The sequence below is a fragment of the Plectropomus leopardus genome, chromosome 6, assembly GCF_026936395.1.
Source record: "Plectropomus leopardus strain MGB_pleo_1.0 chromosome 6, ASM2693639v1, whole genome shotgun sequence".
NCBI classification, from domain to species: domain Eukaryota; kingdom Metazoa; phylum Chordata; class Actinopteri; order Perciformes; family Serranidae; genus Plectropomus; species Plectropomus leopardus.
In genome coordinates this window covers 17,173,151-17,192,199 of record NC_142181.1, presented here as the reverse complement: position 1 = coordinate 17,192,199, position 19,049 = coordinate 17,173,151, and the positions used below count along the sequence as shown (strand labels likewise).

The window sequence follows — 19,049 nt, the reverse complement described above, 5'->3', positions numbered from 1 at the left end:
TCTCAGTGCATTAACAGGACCCCTGATACACCGATTGGAAACAGTTAGCATCAGTTAGTGGCGCTATCATGGTTTTGAGTGGTGACGGTAAGGAGTGCATGTCTGAATTCACGTGTGTGAGTGTGTGGGTGGGTGAGTCATCATCATCCAGCCCAGGACACACATGCACACACACCTACGCACACACACACACACAGGCAAATCATGCATACACAGGCGGCTTTGCCAAATCCTTTTGGCAAGCTAGTTGTGTTGAGTGGGTAAACAGTGATTCTTGGGGTCACTATGATTCAGTTGGTATAGTAAACATTATATGGTGTATCATCAGTGAAACTATCTGCTTTTACTGCACTACAAGGAATACGACAAAATTAGGGTATTGACCAAATTTACTTCACTGATGAGCTTTTTCAGAAGCCTGAAAATTGATGTGCTACTAGAGGGATTATTGATTTAGCATGATTGGGTTCAAGATGAGATAAGATGATAGGGGATGTTCCCTGAGATCAGCTGACCTTATCTTATCTTAATACTTAAATGTTGGTGAATTATTGACCTTTGTTAAATGTGACAATTTGAATATGTTATCATTTTGCTAAATTCCCTTTTGTTACACCAATTCATACCATTATACACGAGTGGTTTGTACATGAATAATTGGGTTGACATACTTCAGAAAGCTTCATCTCTAAGAGAGAAAGCTATAATTTAACACTAATCAAATGTTTGTGAACATCCCTACAATCATATTAACAGACCTTGGGGAGAAGTTTTTGGGTCCTGATAAGATGTGGCAAAACATTTTATTAAATGCAAAGAAAACTACATGTTCAATGAGAACAAATGCAAGATTATTCACAGCCTACATGAATCCACAGCTTTTCAATGTAAATATAATTCTGTGTGCCCTCCATTATGTCTGTAAAGATAGTTGTGGTACATGAAGTTATCTTATGTGGTCGTGCCCTAAAATTGTAACCATTTGGCTGTCAGTCCAAAGCAATATTAAGAAAGTATTTGGTCTAGAGATAGCCATCCTCTAAATCCACATCATTTTGTACTGGGACTAGAATCCAACCATGAACACTGGTACGGTTGCTTTCAAAGGATCGTGATGTATCCTTCATACCTCACAATATTACAAAAAATGGTTTGAGAGCCTGATGTTTTAGCGTTTTATGAAAAGCTAATGTCTGATTTGCCACTGGAGAGACTATCACTGTTAAAAGTTACTCTTGATCTGAAGATTTTTGAACAGACTAGTCCTAAATAGCAGTATACCTAAAAGAGGAATGGTTCAGAGTAATATGTTACTGCAGTAACTAATATAACAAAATGATTACATACAAAGCACATCTGGTTGTGATTTGAAATTGATATTAATGAAAAATGTTTTTTGCCCCTTATAATGCATACTAGTGAAGCACAGCTCATTGCATTGGTGGACGTCAGTTTGATGTTTTCATATGTAATTTTGCATACAGTTACCATATCAGATACAAGAGGTGTAATTTGATGGAGATGCAGTATTTTTTCTTCGGCTCAGAAAAATTAGATGCTCCTTTTGTGTCGGTTATTGTTTTCACCTAAATGATTCGCATTGTACAGTTGTCCATCAGGGTGATGTAATGATCGAGAGCTGTCTCTCTGTTCTACTGTATGTTCTTGTGCATTTGGGTTTGTCTGTCTCTCCATGTATGTGTTAGGTCTTTTTTTCTGCCTCAGCTGGGATCTAGTAAGAACAGTTGCTGGTCAGTAGGGGTTTTTGTCTGGCTTGCTGGGTTCTTGGGGACTAGAGTGACTGAGTCGTGACAAACATGGTGTCTGTGTGTGTGTTTACGTATGTGTTGGGGCACTCATGTGTGCTTGTGCCTCTGTGTGTGTGCAATTGTGTGGGTGTGTATGCGTAAAAAGATAGACTCACATGTATTCATCCAGGCAGATTGTTTGTTCCTTTAGCCGTCACATGGCTTTGTCATAGTATGTCATTACACACACACACACACACCCTGTTTTGAGTTTAAATATGAACCCAGGGTTAAGGGTAGTATCACAATGTATTTCAGTCCTATAAACAAACCATAATGGTTTCACATCAAGTGGATTTCATAAAGTACTTATAGAGCAGTTCAAAAAGGAAGGCATGTGAAGTACACACAAATGCATCATATTTTCATGTTTCATGTTGTTTTCCTTTGAAGTAGTCATTTGTACAATTCAAAAGGATGTTTTCCTTAAACCTGGGGGGCTGCTGACAAAAGTGCTTTGGTTTTGAATGTTATTTTTCTTGTTAAAATAATGAGATTGATGAAAAACACGCAGCAGTAGACATCATTTAGAAGAAGTCAAATCATAAACATGACTTCAAACTCAAGTAGGCAGCACAAGTGATCAAATTTATTATAAATAATGCAATATAGGACGTGCAATATCAAAATGGAGCTGCATTTTTTTTTTTTGATAAAGGTGAAATGAGTCGCAAAACAATATAATAAATGAAGCATTGTGATGCTACAGAGATGCCCTGGACATAAGGGAACATACTCATTTGGTACAGACCCCTGTAAAAATGACATAAATATCATAATTATCTATACTTTTTTGTCAGTGAAAATTAAATGCAGGAATTACAGTTCTCCCTCACAAGTCTTATGCATTTAAAATACATCTCAAAATAATTGCAATATGATTTTTTTATTTTTTGCATAGCGTGCAGCCCTAAACTAACGGTACTTAGGTGTAAAGACTTTGGTTTCTGTCAATGAGTTAGCACGATGATGAACTGGTGACCTGGCTGTCAAGGTTGAAATACTGTTGTCTCTCCAGTGCATGATGGGATGGAATCCAGCCTGTTTTAATCTCATCTTTTGTAAATTTTCAGGGAATTTGTGTTCATTGAGATCATTTATTTAAAAAAAAAAAAAAAGACATAACTGCACATCTACATGAAATCGTTATTGTTCATAAATGTATTCTGATGCATTTTTAGCTCTAAGTTGTTAAACGTATGGATTTCTCACATACACACAGGAGGCCTGTGCGTGTGAACAGATTTCATTCTGCATGCAGCAAAAACACCCCTGAGACCAGCAGTGTTCATGTAAACAAAAAGAGCTCCCCCTGCAGTGTGCAGTGTGTTCAGGCATGTGTTAGCCATACCAGCAGTGTAACGCTCTGGTGTGTGTGTGTGTGCACCATCCTGACTTTAACACATCATGTAGATTTTTTTGAGCCTATGTTGATATGCAGCTATGCTTATATTTGCGTGAGCAAAATTAAAAGCACTCTACTTGAGTCTGAATGATGGAGCTTTCAAAGATTATGTGGCTCAGAAGTGCATTAGGCGTCTGTGATTTCCCAGCCTCTTATAGACTTGACATGAGAAGTGTATTTGAGCTGTAATGGAGGTCGTCAAGGAACAGCAGAGCGCAGAGGAGGATTTAAGGGCCTGGGTAAATGTTAGAAGCTGGAATGTGTGTAGTTTGTGATAGAAAAAAAAGAGACTCATTTGTTCTGGAGTTTTTTTTTAGTCTGTTTTCTGTCATGTTGCAGCTCTTTAACTGCATCATCATTTTAGAATAGCAGCTTGTTTACCAGCCTGACACCTAAATAAACATTATCAACAAAAATGATTGGCACACACACTCAAAATGAAGCATACATATTTTGCATGATCATGGAGTTTAGTGTGATTCAGCATTACAGTGTTGCTGCTGTTTTTCCAAACAAGCTCCCTCCCATCCTGAGGGGCTCACATAAAACGTAAATCCGCTGTATTAGGCAGATTATCTCATCTGCCATTCAAGATGCAAAGTCATTTCCAGTAGATGACAGTTGCACTGTCAGGTCACCTCATTTTATGCCATTTTATACATCAGCGTACAAAGTGTGACAGCTAGGGCAATCCACAGACACAATACACATCATAGACGCACATAGGCATGCACACTAGGCCGGGGACCAGTTATTAAATAATAATTATTATTATTATTATCAAGAATTAAGCAAAATCTATTAATAAAATTACCCATTTGTTTTTGCACAAGAAACATTCTGCACATTGACCTTATGCAGTCAATTATATTGAAAATACAGTAAAGTGGAAAATCAGAAAAATTGTAATGCAAATAATAATAATGTAAGCAATAAACTGTATAGGTTTGTGGTGATATCTATTAGTTGATTTTTTTTAACCTTATTACCCGTAGTGTCTTATTTTTGGTTTAAAATATATAATATTTGAAAATACATTCCCTTAAAGGCCATCTACTCAAAATGAGTTTTTCTAATTCTGTGAGGTAGATATTTTACCCCAGTGACAGTTACACATCAGACTTTCCAGCTTTATTCTTGTCTACTTTCTGAAGGGTTTTTACAGAGAGGTTTGTTTATTGTAAGTAATCGTCAAGGAAGTTTCATGTTGATGGGTATGTGTTAAAAATTCAACTTTGCCCAGATTCATTGATTTAAAAAAAAAAAAAAAATACTACATACACAATACTTGCATTGGCCTTGTTGTTTTGTGGCAATTTAAAATCCAGCGACAGAACTAAACAAGGTTGCATGCTGGTGATCAACCTTTGTTCTTAGTTGTGGTGACAGGCCCTGTAAGGCAAGGGACCAAAATAATGTAACGCAGTGTGATGTAAAACTGCACTCGACAGAATTGTTAATGCAAAAAACACACTTGTTTGTATTTCACGCAGTGGAGATGCAACCGAGAGGAGCATCTTAACTGAGTTGCCATAGCTTTCAGTGTATCTCTGCTATCAGGTATTATAACTAGTGAAGCCCTCTCTATGCACATGAAAACATAAATCAAAACTAAAATGCAAAATGCCAAATTTTTTTCAGCTCAGCAATGGTTAGTTTGTCATTCAGTCTGATATGGGCTTCTTATTTTTGGCTCTTCTTCGTCTGCTTCATCCTCACTGCACCAGCTGTTTGTAACATAAAATGTAGGTCAGAGGAGAGCACACTCATGATTTCTGCATTGTCTTGAACTGTCAGAATTCAAACAGTTGCATTTGTTGCCATTTTTGGGCCACTTGTCGACTGCAGCTTTTAAGGACCCCTCTCATATTCTTGGTGCTCTAATATTGGAAATAGGAGCAAATTGTTAACCTGGCTCTGTAAAAGGTGTCTTCCTAAGACTTCAAAGGTGTCATATTTAGGGAAAGCCACCCAGAAAGTCATCGTGTGACTGTGAAACTGAATTACAGTTTTCTCTTATTGGGTGGAAATTCATTGCAGTGAGGGGACGAAGAGAGGGTGGTGATGGTGATGGTGGGGAGCCATATGTGGATCAGCCCTGCAGCATTAAGGGTGATGTGCTCTTTATTCTTTCTTCATCAGCAGCGCGTGCTCTTCTTTTATTTTTAGATGGGTTGATGGAGAGAGGGATGAGGGGAGGAGGAAGTAAAGGAGGGAAAGCAGAAGAAGAGAAAAGAAGTTCTGTGCGTTGATGGTTCTATATTGCGTCACAAAGTGGACAGGTTGCTGACTGGATCATCTGTTTGTGAGCTTCTGTCCAGATTATGTGCCAGCCAGAATGGGACTACAAGAGCACTCTGAACAGATCCCAGGTCAGTGCAGTCCTGAGGGAAAAGAGGGGAAGGATGTGTGTGTGTTTGGCACCATTTCTGCTCAGCGTAGTATTGTAGAATAGCACTGGACTTGTTATGGCAGGACATTTTTAAGTGACTAATTTTAATTAGTGTGTGAGTTCTGAGATGTGTTCACGTTTGAAGGTTGTTCGGCTGAATGCCTGAAAGTAGAGTTGGGTGACACAATGGCAGAAATGTGTCCACCAGTTGAGATTTTAGGAGACCATTCCCATTTTAAGAGAATTTTAGTATCAATGTTTTGAATCATTTTTGAAGCAAATGTTTTATTATGTGTATGGAAGTTCTAAATAAAAGAAGAAAATAATCAAGTTTGAAAAAGTACAATATGGTTATTTTGAACCATTTCTTAACTTACTTTACAGAACAATTACTGTATTGTACGGTGACTTATTTTTTTCTAATCTTGATTATTATCTAATTGAAACAAAATAGATAATTATACAAAAAGGATAATTCTCTTGTGCAGACAGGATCATTAAGTTGTTCCTGGAAGATGAACGTTTTTGCACAGAAGATAATTTAATTTGTCATACGAGATTTCGGAACATTAGGGGCACTGTAATATTGTGATATATACAGTATTGTTTACACCATTGATGAAAATTATTGGTTTGACGTTTCCCACCACTCTCCTCTCCATGTAAAAAGTCAGAATGATCTTTTCAACAAAAGTCTTTACACTGTAAAGTCAGAGGTTGATTGATAAAAAAAACAAATTCCTTGATAATGGTTAATAAATACAACTGTTAGTTCTAATTGTTACATTTACTCTTTAGTTGTATTTACTAAATTTTGTGATGTTGCTGCAACTTAAAAAATGAAGAGTGAATGAACTTGTACTTTGTAAGTGATAGCAACTTAAGTTTTTAAGGAAACCAAGTTAGTTGGACTCAACTGAACAGTTTTATGCATTTTGCAATACTATGTGAAGTCAAAGAGAAAGAATAAGTCTAATATTCTTCATAAGGCTCTTTGTTTTTATTTTATTATTTTGTTTGTTTCCACAAACACTGATCTTTTCTTGCTAAGAATTACATTTTGTTAAATGAAAATAATCCAGTGAACTAACCATTCTTTGTTGTGCTTACTTTATGAAATGCAATCTGTTTCCTAAATACTACTGAGTAAAAGTCAATTTCACCTTTCACTTTTGAGTTGACTTCAAAAAATGAAGTAAATCCAAGAAAAAATTAAGTAAACCTTACAACCAGATATAAAATAAACACAACATAGGAAAAGGTACATTTACTTACCTTTTTAAAGGCAATTAGTGTCTTGATTGTTTTTTTTTTTTGAGTAAGAACAACTCGTCAGATTTTAGAATGCATTTTATACTAACTACTTATTGGTTTCGATTTAATACCTAAATTATCTATGATTTTCTTCATTCTGGAAAGCAGCTTCAGCCTTAGCCAACAACAAACCCTCCATCTTAATAGACTTTTAATGAATCAATATGTACCTGAGTTTCCTGATGCAGAAAGCCCTGTTCTGATAATGCGCATTACTCGCTGCTCGGTTGTCATGCATCACCTGCTATCACAGGAAACACTTGACAAGTAGTGGGCGTACTATCACTGCGGCCAACTGAGCCCCGAACAACAATTTTATGGTCCATAGTCGAGTCACTTTGATCTTTGTCCTGATGTATCCTAGCAACCAGATATTTTCAATAGAACTGATTTCAGGTCTTCTCATCACTGAACCATTGGTGAACATTTGCAATTGGCAGATGCAGAGGTAGGGGCGGGTGAGAGGACGGAGGGAGGTCCGTGAAGTGATAGAGAAGAGCAGAGCAGAGTAGAGGGCGAGGAACTGTTTGTGGGCTACATTATTTAAATGTCAGTTGCTCTGGATTGAAACTGTTACGACTGTGATATTTAAACAAGAGTTAAAGGAAAAAAAGAGAACATAAAGCTGTCGCATCATATCTATAGGAATCTAGATAGCAACATCGGAACTGAGTGATTGCGTTCAAAGTGGACACTAATGATGCAGAGAAGGCACTCAGCAAGTACCATGGGACGCCATCAGGAAAATACACATCCTCCTAAACAGGTTCAGTACTGGTTTAACTGGAGTTTCTCTCCTTTAGTCTGTGTGTGTGTGTGCATGCGCTTTGTCTGCGTGTGTGAAAAAAGGAAAGCCATTTATTCAGAAGTGATGAGACGGTTTAAATAGGACAACTTGAAGCAATGTCTAAATTAAGCGCCTTGAGTTTTTAGGTCAATTACGCATTTGAGAGACTGGTGTTCGTAAGCAGGACGGAGAAGCTACCACTGGGAGATTCAGTTTCACTCTTGTTCTTGGATGGGTGCTATTTGTCAAACAGCATGTCCTGTAAGGGATATGCTGTTTGACAATTACATTTTTGACTAAACATAATTGTTTGCATAGTTTTCATAGATTCAACTCAGCATAGAAAACACCAAAACACAAACTCATGTCATCATTGTTACCAAATCATTCTGTTAAAGATTAACAGCCTTGCAACTGTGAAACGCAACTGTGAGGCACTCCGGCTCTGCGATCCTGCAACTGTTTGCAATTCCACAATCATCCTCCTGCATCTGGAACATGAACTTGGCCTCTGGCATTGCTTTGTTGGCCTCTACTGCTTCAGAATTGATTATTTTAGCAAACAGAGGTGTGAACACTATCTACATATTTCACCGTTTTCTGTTCAGTTGGTATAGCAGTACCAACAGCTCCCCACTGTAGTGCTGTATTTACAGTTGTCGTAGATTAGACTGTGGAGGAGCTCAGCTGGCCCGCTCGAGTGAGCTGTTCTTTTTCACTTGACTGCCCATGGCCTGCCTGTGGACTCGGCTCCTCTCTCTTTCTCTCTCTCTCTCTCTCTGTCCATCACTCTCTTTCTCTCGCTCTATCCCTCTCTGTCGCTCTTTATCTCTCTCTCTCTTTCTCTCTGCTCTCACCATCTGCCTTTATGCCTGATCTGCCTACATATCTCCTAACTGTCTCTCAGGAGAGGGCTGGGGGATGGAAGTGGAGAGGGAAAACTGAAACAGCGGGAAATAGCATATATGAGGAAAGGAAGAGGAAAAAAGAAACTTGAGGAAAAATAATTAAGGGAGGTATAGAGAGAGAGGGGATGATGGTGTACATCCCCATGATAATATCATCATCATGCATCTGTGCTCTGAGGGAATAGTTTCATTTATGTGGTTCGGGTATAATGATTGAAATCAAAACATAGCATTTTTAAATACATAGGCTGTCTTCAAATACAAGTTAGGTTACCTGATTTTGTGTGTGTGTGCGGACTGATTTATTTGAGTTTCTTGCACTACGTTGATTTTGAAATATTCAAATATTAAGGTACTGTAACTGAAAGAAAAAAAAATAATAAGGGGATTTCCAGTGATGAAGATTATCTCTGTGACTTTTTAACCCCCTAAAAGATCCATAAAAAAATCAATATCAGTGTAAGTGTATGTACACATAGAACATTTTCTCCCCTTTTCCTTACACATTAACCACATAAGTTACTGTTTTAAATGAAGTCTGGTGGCTTTGAGGTAAGGATTTCAGTTCTCATTAAATGTACCAATGGAGCCTGCGTTTGCATAGAACTGTTTGATTTTATGTACGCGACAGTGGTGTTTTCTATGATATTGAATCAATATAATTTTTTAAATGTACGTAAACTTTTAAGGTGTGCCCACATATTGTATGCATCCAAATAAATGGGCAGCCCTTCTCTGAATGGATGTTGGTTTTTCCTTTTAACATTGATGATGTTATGTTGCTTCGACTACTGATCCAAATCAGGAGGTCTATTCTTAGGGAGCTTGATGTACACAGATCTTGTTTTACTTATCTGTGTTCATCATCATAGACCTGGGTTTAATATTGTCTTTTGTTACAGTGCACTGCATTTGCTGAGGGATTATGACCCATCTTTCTGTGTGCAGCATGTACAGTATTACTCTGTAAGCCTGGCGGTGGGATCCCAAGGGGCAATTCTGGTACATCCGTTCCTATGTGTGTGCGTACACTCATCTGCATGTGTGTGCCCACTGTTGATTTACTCATTGACCATCACTCCGCCTGCTGTCTCCCGTGGGGCCTTTATGCTCGGAGGAATCGATAACCTTCTCCTTCGCCTTGCCTTTCCACTGTGTCTGTACCAGAGCAGAGCTCTGTGCCACTCCATCTGCTCACATGCTTGTACACGTTGCACTGAATGGACTTGCAAATGCACACAGACAATATACTGTGGGCTTGTTTTTTAAATGTTCAAATATCAGAAATCAAACAGAGAAGAGTCCCATAAATAAGCTATTAAAAATAGCTGCATAACACACTCACACACACACACACACACACACACACACACAAGCACACATACAAGCAAGCTCCCTCTATCTCGCTCTCTCCCTGACATTAGCTGAACAGAGACCATTACTGCCAGGTAATGGGTGAATGTCACAATAGCAGGATGTCATAAAGCTCTGGAGTGGTCTAATGGGTTTTGTTCAGGTTGAGGTGACACATGCACGCACGCATGCATACACACACGCACTCTTCCAGGAAACAATCTTCCCATGTGGCTGATGCATTTACTTATCACATTGGAGCCCCAATCTCTGACATGTTTGAAGAGCTAATACAATCTGTTTAAGGAAGCAAATTATGTCCCCCCACACCCCCACCCCCCTTTACTCCACCTGTATATTTTCATCTAAGACTAAGCTCAACTAGAGGCAAATATAGGTATGTGAGGAGGAGAAAAGAGATAGTGTGAGTTAGCTGAGGACCCAAATAGAGTAGGTAAACTCCCAGGCTCAGGATATGAAACATAACTGAAGTGAAAAAGTTAGGCACAGATACAACCAGAGTTGCAAAAGCAGAGGTTGCTGCCAGTCCCCAGCCTAGCCTTGGGAGGCAGACAGATGGTAGAGTGAGGGCTTATGGATAGAGCAATCACATGAGCTCATTTACTTCTTGTGTTGGCACAGTAGGAAAGGCAAGGATGCAGGAGGAGAACATGTGTGGAGGACGGAGTAAACATTAGGGCCAGTTTGTATACCTTAATTCACTTACTCCATGAGCTCTCTTATTATTTATTTTTTATTTTACATTAACACCTTTTTCTTGTTGGTTGTGATTTGCTTTCTTCAGGCTGTCAGAAAATATGTTTATATAAGTCGTTTATTGGAAAATGTATCCCTATTGGTATTAAGACTTGGGTATTGTACCAGCACTTACATTGACAAAAAAGCAATATCTCTCTCGAATGTTTGGCTGAAGACAAATGTTGCTGCTTAGTGAAAATTAGGCAGTTTGTGACCTCAGCCCCCAAATGACCATTTGTATACCAATTACTTGCTCTGTGTTAAGTTGAATTTGCGAAGAAAACTTTTTCCCGTATGCCTCCTTGCCACTCTTGATGAATTAAAGTCATTTGGGTTTGCACACAGCAAAACTGTATCAAAACATTTGTTTACAAACTCTTAGACAACTTGTGCAGTTTAATCCAATCTCATTTTTCCAGTCGTATGCTCAGTACTTCCCAAACAGACAGCCCTTTCTAACCAGGAACTGGACTAAAAGGGAAATTTAGCTCTTTAAAGCCAGAATCCTGTAACAAAAAATAGTTTATCTGTGCCTTTGTGTGAGTTTGTTGTTTTAAAGGGTTAGTTTGGAGTCACCATAGTAACACAATGGTGTTCAGCAAGTTAATTACCATTTTTGTGGATGGAGTCCGGCTTTGAAGAGAATATAGATAAGTTTCAATTTAAGTGTAGTTCTACAGTTGGAGGGGGCTGTCTATTTGGGAAGTATTGAGAGTATGACAGGATAAATTTGACTGGGATTACACTGCTGGAGTTGTGTAAGAGTTTGTAAACAGATGTTTTATATAGTTTTGCTGTTGTCAAAAATGGACTCCTTTTAATTAATTAAGAATTTTCTCTGTTTCTTGAGTCTTTGTTAACTGGAAGCATGCAAGAAAACAAAGTTTCCTTTACAAATTCATCCTAACACTGTGTGAGTATTTGATGTAGAAATGATCATTTTAGGGGAGAAGTATTCCTTTTCAAAAATGTCAAAACTTTTGCTTTCTCATCCAGTCTCTGCCAGTCATTACCATTAAGATTATTTTAAAGGCACATAAAGCTTTTATGACTGAAACTAGAAGTGTCAACATCACAGGCATGAGCAGGAGAAATAATACTTTTAAAAAATAGCAAGTAAACAGAGAAACTGATCTGCCAAGAGTTTGACAGTATTGTTTTATAACACGGTTCATTCAGGGTTCAGTGGAGAGCTGCAGCTCTGCCGACTGACAAAGTTCACTCACATCCAACTCTATCTGCAGTGTACAGTCCTTGTTTCCTTTCTTGTCTGTTCAAGCAAATTTATTGTTTTTCCTTATATTTCACAGATTTTACACAAGTATTACACAAGTATTTGTATTCTGGCAAGGTTCTGGCTGCCTAACGACACACTTCTAGTCCTTGTTTTACTAGTCATTAAGTTTGTTGTTGACTGTATCCAACCCTACTCAGCTGTTCGAGTAAGAAATCTCTCTGTGATTTAAACATCTGTGTAAGTTGATGAAAATAAGTTGTAATATGTCGGATGTGTAGTCTTTGTAGTTACAGTATTCTTTAGCTCTGTCAATGTTTTTCAAAGTTATCAGTGACACATTACTCATATGTAGGTTACATATGATGTATCTTAAATATGTAATTTAATGTGTCCCAGGATACAAACACAGGATAATTTGTGACAATACTAATTTGTGACCACTCCAGAGCTTTATGACATCCCATGACAATATGACATGTATGTTTATATCCTGTGGATATAAACATACATGTCATATTGTTTGTTTGGACATATTTTATATTAATTATTACTGATTTTCAGATTTTAACCATTTGTCATAAAACTTTTGAATACTTAGACCTTTCAAAAATCATCTGAACACTATCAAACACAGTTTTTCCTGTAATTGTGTCGTTCCATGCTATGTAAATTACATTCCAAGTCTACAGTATAGCTACTCTTACTTTTTATTGTACTCATTGCCTGTGTATACATGCACAAAATATTTCATTTTCACGTCATTCCTAAAAAGAAAATATTCCTGCTAAGCTGTGTACATCACTGATGAAAATTAATAATCCGCTAATATTCCCATTTACATGCAGCAATACATAGTCCAGTTAACCTGCCCCAACATGACAAAATATGGAAAAGTGGAGTGGTTGGACCTACTTGTGACCTGTTGCTTCTTTGCCTAAAAATAGAGTGTTTTCAAAGTTTCCCACCTGTGGTGAGCTTGTTGGACCATATGAGCACAGCGTCGCTCTTTCATTCCTCAAACTACCCTCTTGAAAAGGCCAGCCTTAAAATATTTGCGCATATCCAAAAACCTGTTGATATTCAAGTCTGTCATTGTTTAAAAGTAGGTGTTTTTCTTCTTCTGACCAGAAATGTGGGGTTTTCTTTTAAGCATTGTCTCTAACCTAGCCTTGCGAACTGCTGGCTAGTTGGTGTGTGTATGACAACCATGACAACACACAGAGTGGACCATAAACAGGCAAGATGCTGTGTGATGCAAACTACAGAAAAAACAAAAAATTGAGAAACATATTTTTGAATGAATCTGAATTTCTAAATGTGCTGCATACATTTGCAAAGAATGCTCCTTAAACCCGAAAAATACCAAAATATCCCAAATGTCTTATATGTAGTTAAGCAATATGCAGTATACATGACCCATATCAAATTTGGAATATTGTCGTATTAGGAATAACAGCTGAATATTAGTGTGCGTATAAACATAGTTGTCGTGTCTTTAGTTTTCTTCACATTCATATTTTATTGCTAATAACAAATGCTAAATGTTGCATTTATGCAATTATATATTCTATTCTCGTATATATATACTGTTTGTGTTTGTGTGTGTGTGTGTGTGCGTGTATAAGTGTGTGTATGGATACAGGAGTGTATGCAGATTCGGAGTGTGTGAAAATTGATTATAAGCTAATGAGGAGCTGATTAGCACATGTTGACATTAAGGGTGGAATCTATTACTGAAACCTAACATGGTTGACCTTTGACATAGAAGGACCTTTGGGCCTATCAGTCATTATGATGAATCAGTGACAGCCAAATGCCGGCAGAAGGAGGTGGCGTGGTGGACTTTTATTCCTTATGGGAATATTGTAGGGTGATTATTAATGGTGTTTTCAAAGCTGTGATATGTTTAACACAGTCATTACTTGTGACTGACATTTACATGTTCGACCCACTTTCACATAACCCACCCAAGCTGCTAATACACCAACAGACAGGATGTCAGTGTCAGTACAGTCCTCCTGGGACTGTAAAATGTTTAATTTAGTATAATGATAGGTGCTCACACACACAGCACCACCACACACAGAAACATTTCCCCTTTCTCTCGTGTAGAGATAAGGAAACATCAGTGTGTTGTGACGTTTGTTCACCACATCATCATTGCATTATGCCAGAAAAGATGAACAAAGAATGCTCATCATGTTCTCTATCTCCTCTCCAGTCTTCGGGCACCAGTGTGGTAGTTGACATTGCGGTGATGGGTGAGGCACACGGTCTGATCTCAGACCTGCTGGCAGACCCCTCACTGCCCCCTAACACCTGCAGCTCTCTGAAGGCTGTCAGCAACCTCCTCAGCACCCAGATCAGCCTCCAGCCGCTCCACCGGCCTCGGGTCCCTGCAGACACACACACCTGCTCTGACTCGGAGGAGGGGCCTGACAAAGCTGAGAGACTGGCTATTCCAAAGGTAAATGCTATCTTCCTTAAAAAATGTGTTTTTGTTCATTCTTATGTCTTTTGTAAGCAAGTGAGTGCATGTGTATGAGATGCAATTCGGTGACTGAACCACAATTTCAAATTCTGATAATGTGATGTTCTAAATTGGAAATTAACTTATCATTTCATAGGAAACATTGATTGGTCGTCTGGAATGACTTAGAAGCCCAGAGAGTCACAGCAAAAATTACAGTAACTGCATTCAGTCATGCCTTTAGTCTGTGTTATAAGGTTGATTAATACAGATAGGAAAATCAACACCTGGGTTATTAGTAGGGGGTGTCACATTTTTTTAGCACTGATGGCCACTATTGTTAAAGGTATACAGTGTAATGATATCCAATATTTAAGATGATATTTAGTCCCATGTGTTGATACATACACATATATGCTGCCAGACGAGCTGAGCACATTTTAAGCTCGCTATGACCTTTTCAGTAAAGCCTCAGCTGTGAAGTCTACTTCGCCTCCAGAGGACCGGCCACTCTCAGTGACCACAGAAGATGTGAGAAGACTCCTGCTGAGTTAATAATAATAAGGCTGCAGGTCCAGATAACTTTCCTGGACGCTTACTAAAAACTTATGCTGATCAGCTAGTTGATGCTAAAACTTTTAAAATCTCACTCTCACAAGAGACTTTTCTCTTCTACCTCAAGACAGCCAGCAATATGATCAAATATAAAAAAATTATTTTAAATGCAATAACAATCTTTTATTTTACCAGTAAATTTGGAACAAACTGTGACACACAAAACAAAAAAAGGGCTTTGCAAAAAAAATGACCAGATCCTGATTCTTAACCCGCACTCGTCCTGGCTTGTAAATAGACCTTGATGTGTAAAATCGGTGAAGTCCCCCTTAAAACCTAAAAGATTTTTCCCATAAGGAAGAAAACAAAGAAAACTAACATTTCTAAAGTTAAATGTTTATAGTGGCAGACCCAGTTGTCTCAAAGTGAAGTTTTGTTGTTCACTACTGTACATGTCAATATACAGACACACACACACACTCCTCTTGCTTTCCTCCCTCACTGCTGGGGTACTGTAAGGCTCTAAAGCAGCTAACAATGACGCACAGACTTCAAGAAGGCTTTTTAATGTTTTACAAGGCCAGTGCTTCAATATGTATGTGTGCACTTAAGGCAGCAAGGAAACTAAATAAAGCGTGTGATGCAATGCAGGATAGCCTACCAGGAAAGTGACAAGCAACTTTAACACTAGCTGAGTGCATTCAAATGCTCGACTCATGTAGTGAATCTCATTGAGACGCTGCCTCATTTTAGCTCATTGGGTGTGAGTGTGTCTGCATTAAGCAACGGGTTAAAGTTGGTGATTCAGCTCACTTATGCTGCCCTGTTGAATAGCTCTAAACTAAAGACAGATATAGCAGTTACATAAAGGTAATAAGAAATATTGATGACTGAGTTGCATTTATTATTTAAGGACAGCAAAACACTTTGTTTTATTTCTTGTTGAAAGGAGGGGAACAATTTGGCTTTCACTCATCTTTCCCCATGGTTTAACTCCAGCAGTGCTGGCCATTTGTCAAGTTTATAGCAGCTCCCAAGCATTGAAACACACTTCTAGTGCACAGATTTTTATTTATAACACTAACAGTACAGCCCCACACAATTTCTAAATCATACTATTTGTATTTATTTCACTATAATAGGGAAATAAAGTAAAAGAGACTTTATGTAAACAGTCCAAGATAACATGCACCAATCCATCACAGCCAACATCGTGTCTCCTTACTTACATCATTGACTGCTACATTATTGCATAATGATACAGTGCAGATGTTTCAGATCTGCATTAACAGCTGCATTAATAACATTCACAAGAGCAAAAGCAGACATGATGTTCACAGTGATTACGCTAAAGCTCACCCCCCTGCATTCTTTCACACACTGTTTGATGCCTTTGATTACTTTGCATTCATCACTGTAGGAGGGAGCTGCACCACAGAGCACTGTAGCACTGTGAAACTCTCTCTCTCTGTGTGTGTGTGTGTGTGTGTGTGTGTGTGTGTGTGTGTGTGTGTGCGTACATGTACACTTGGATGGAAGTCATGCCTCTGTGTGTGTTTTTGTGCCTAAGAGGAGAGCGTTCAAAGAGGAGATGGACATGATTTTACTTGGCACTATGTGAAATTTGATCCTCTGCCGACTGTCACGCTCCTAGCAGAGACTCACACTTTTGGGCTCTGTGTCACGCTCTCACGTCATCTAGGAAAATTTCACACCAAAACACTGCGACAGCATGGCAGTGAACAACTTTGACTCTAAAATACAGCTGAGTGTTTGACAACCTAGTCGAATGGCCTTCCACAGCATTTCATTGTTGCGGAACAAACAGCTGATGGTCCGACAGCAGTGCATTGAGACAGACAGACAAACAGAGCGGAGCTTTTACTAACAGCACCAAAGTGTCTGAATGATCAAACAGCCAAATATTCAGCAGTGGAAAGTGTCTTCTTTAGACTTCTACAGACTACTTTGTTTTAGTTTCAGGTTTAGTCAGACTTTGGACGTGGTACTGTAGGTGACGCTAATATGACAAGTGAATATTGTCATACAGATGTGTTCAGGGCAGGACCCTCATCAAACCTATAAAGTTTCAGGCGGATCAGACAATGTACACCAAAGTTACAACAATTTCTTGTTTTATGGCAAAACAGGAAAACAGTAAACGTTTTGCACAGACCTTTGATAACTTTTCATCATCAAGGGGTTAAGATTGGACACACCAAATTTGAAATCGATCGGATTAATAGGATTAATGCTTGGTGCAAAATTTTACCAAATTTCTTAATTGTAGGTGAAACTGGCCATTGGGGCTACACATTTAGAGGCACTGTGGAGCCATTTTTCCACACCGGCTGGACGTGCGTATCAAGTTTCATGAGTTTTTGGGCATGTTGCAACCTCCAAAAATAAATAACAAATAATAATAATAATAATAATTTCTTGCATTCCAAGAGGGTCCTTGCATCGTTTGGTGCTCGGGCCCAAATAATTGTTCATTAATTGTAATTGAAGTAAAATGTCAAATTAATTGTGATATTGATTTGAGATCAAATCGTCGAGCCCTAGGCTGTGCTTCACTGCTCTGGCCTTTGGTGGCTTTCCTACAGTGTCTACATACCACTGGTTGCGGATTTATGACTGAAAGAACAACGTTTCTTCCTTTAGCCAATCACAGCACAGTAGGGCAGGACTTGTCCCTTCAGACCATCCATTGTAGTGTCAATTGAGAGAAATGCACAAATTTATAAACAAAATGAGCTGGCATGACTGGCACCACAGGGGACACGAGCATGACTCCCTTCTACTATTCTGCTATTCTAGGAGAATAATTTACCCATATTGGTTCACTGTCAGAACATCACATATATATTGAAGTGTTTAGACTTGTAAATATGCGAAAAGTATGTTGATTATAAATTCCACATATCAAAACATACATTTCATACAAACACACAGGCAAGGCCAAGTCTTTGTAGTTTCCAATGAGATTCCTCTAGTAATTGAAAATTCTTCAATTTTGATTATCTGTCCCGTACACTAATGCTGTCCTAACTGTCTCATCCACTCCTGTTTGATGCATCTGTGAGTGTTTACACATTTCTTTTTTAAATCTGTATTACAGCGTCTACGGCGAAGTCTGCCCCCAGGATTGCTTCGGAGAATCTCGTCAACTTGGACCACGACGACCTCAGCTACGGGTCTGCCTACCATTGAGCCGGGTCCTGTACGCAGAGACCGCTCAGCCAGCATCAAACACACCACAGACAGTGAATCATGGAACAACTCGGTGATGATGACCATCTCAAAGAGTCGCTCCATGTCTGCCTCCTATGCTGCCCCCATCACTTCCAACCACATCTACAGCAAACCACTGGGAAGACAAGGTCTGTATGTGTGTGCACATGTACTTGACACACTGACACACCCAGCTCAGCCTGACTATTCATTGCACATAGCTCCATATTTGTCAAGGTTCAGATTTTCTTTTCACAGATGTAACTAAAGTTAGCTCTTTAATTGATGTGAGTTAAAACTAAGAAAGAAAAAAAACATTCCTTTCTAAAGCAAATCACTTGATAAAAAAAAAAGAAAAAAATTGCTGCATCAAGAGGAAACTACATAACTAAAATAGTCAGTGTCATTCTTTTATTTTTCCAGGTTTCCCCACCTCCAACGTGTCACCTCTAGGCTCCCCGTGCCCATCCCCTCCTGTGCATGGCACGCCCGTCTCCAGCCCGACCATCAAGACATGTTTAGTGCAGCTTCCTGAGCCAGCTGGGCCCCTGACAGAGCGGACCCCTGACTCTGTGGCCCCCAAGAGCCACCACAGAGCCTTAACTCACAGCCAGAGCGCCCCGAGCTCCACCACCCCTCACTGGCGGCCTCCATCACTCTGCAGCAGGTAACTTTTCTCCTGTTACATATTGATTGTGAATATAGAAAGTTTAAATTTACAAATATTGTATTGAGGCTTCAAATGCTTCTGTGTCTGTTTGTGCATATGAAAGTCCATTTGTGTGAAGACGAGGTCAATAACTCACGTCATTAGTATACACTGAGAG

At 38.8% G+C, this 19,049-nt stretch overlaps 1 protein-coding gene across 1 annotated transcript in view; it reads left to right on the top strand.

Moving 5' to 3' along the window:
• Positions 1–19,049, top strand: part of LOC121942965 (cGMP-inhibited 3',5'-cyclic phosphodiesterase 3A-like) — a 59,862-nt gene that overhangs the window by 22,243 nt on the left and 18,570 nt on the right. Inside the window, exons 2-4 of the mRNA XM_042486296.2 lie at positions 14,185–14,430; positions 18,110–18,371; positions 18,646–18,889. Of these exons, the coding sequence (XP_042342230.2) occupies positions 14,185–14,430; positions 18,110–18,371; positions 18,646–18,889 (752 nt within the window). The remainder of the gene's footprint in view (positions 1–14,184; positions 14,431–18,109; positions 18,372–18,645; positions 18,890–19,049) is intronic.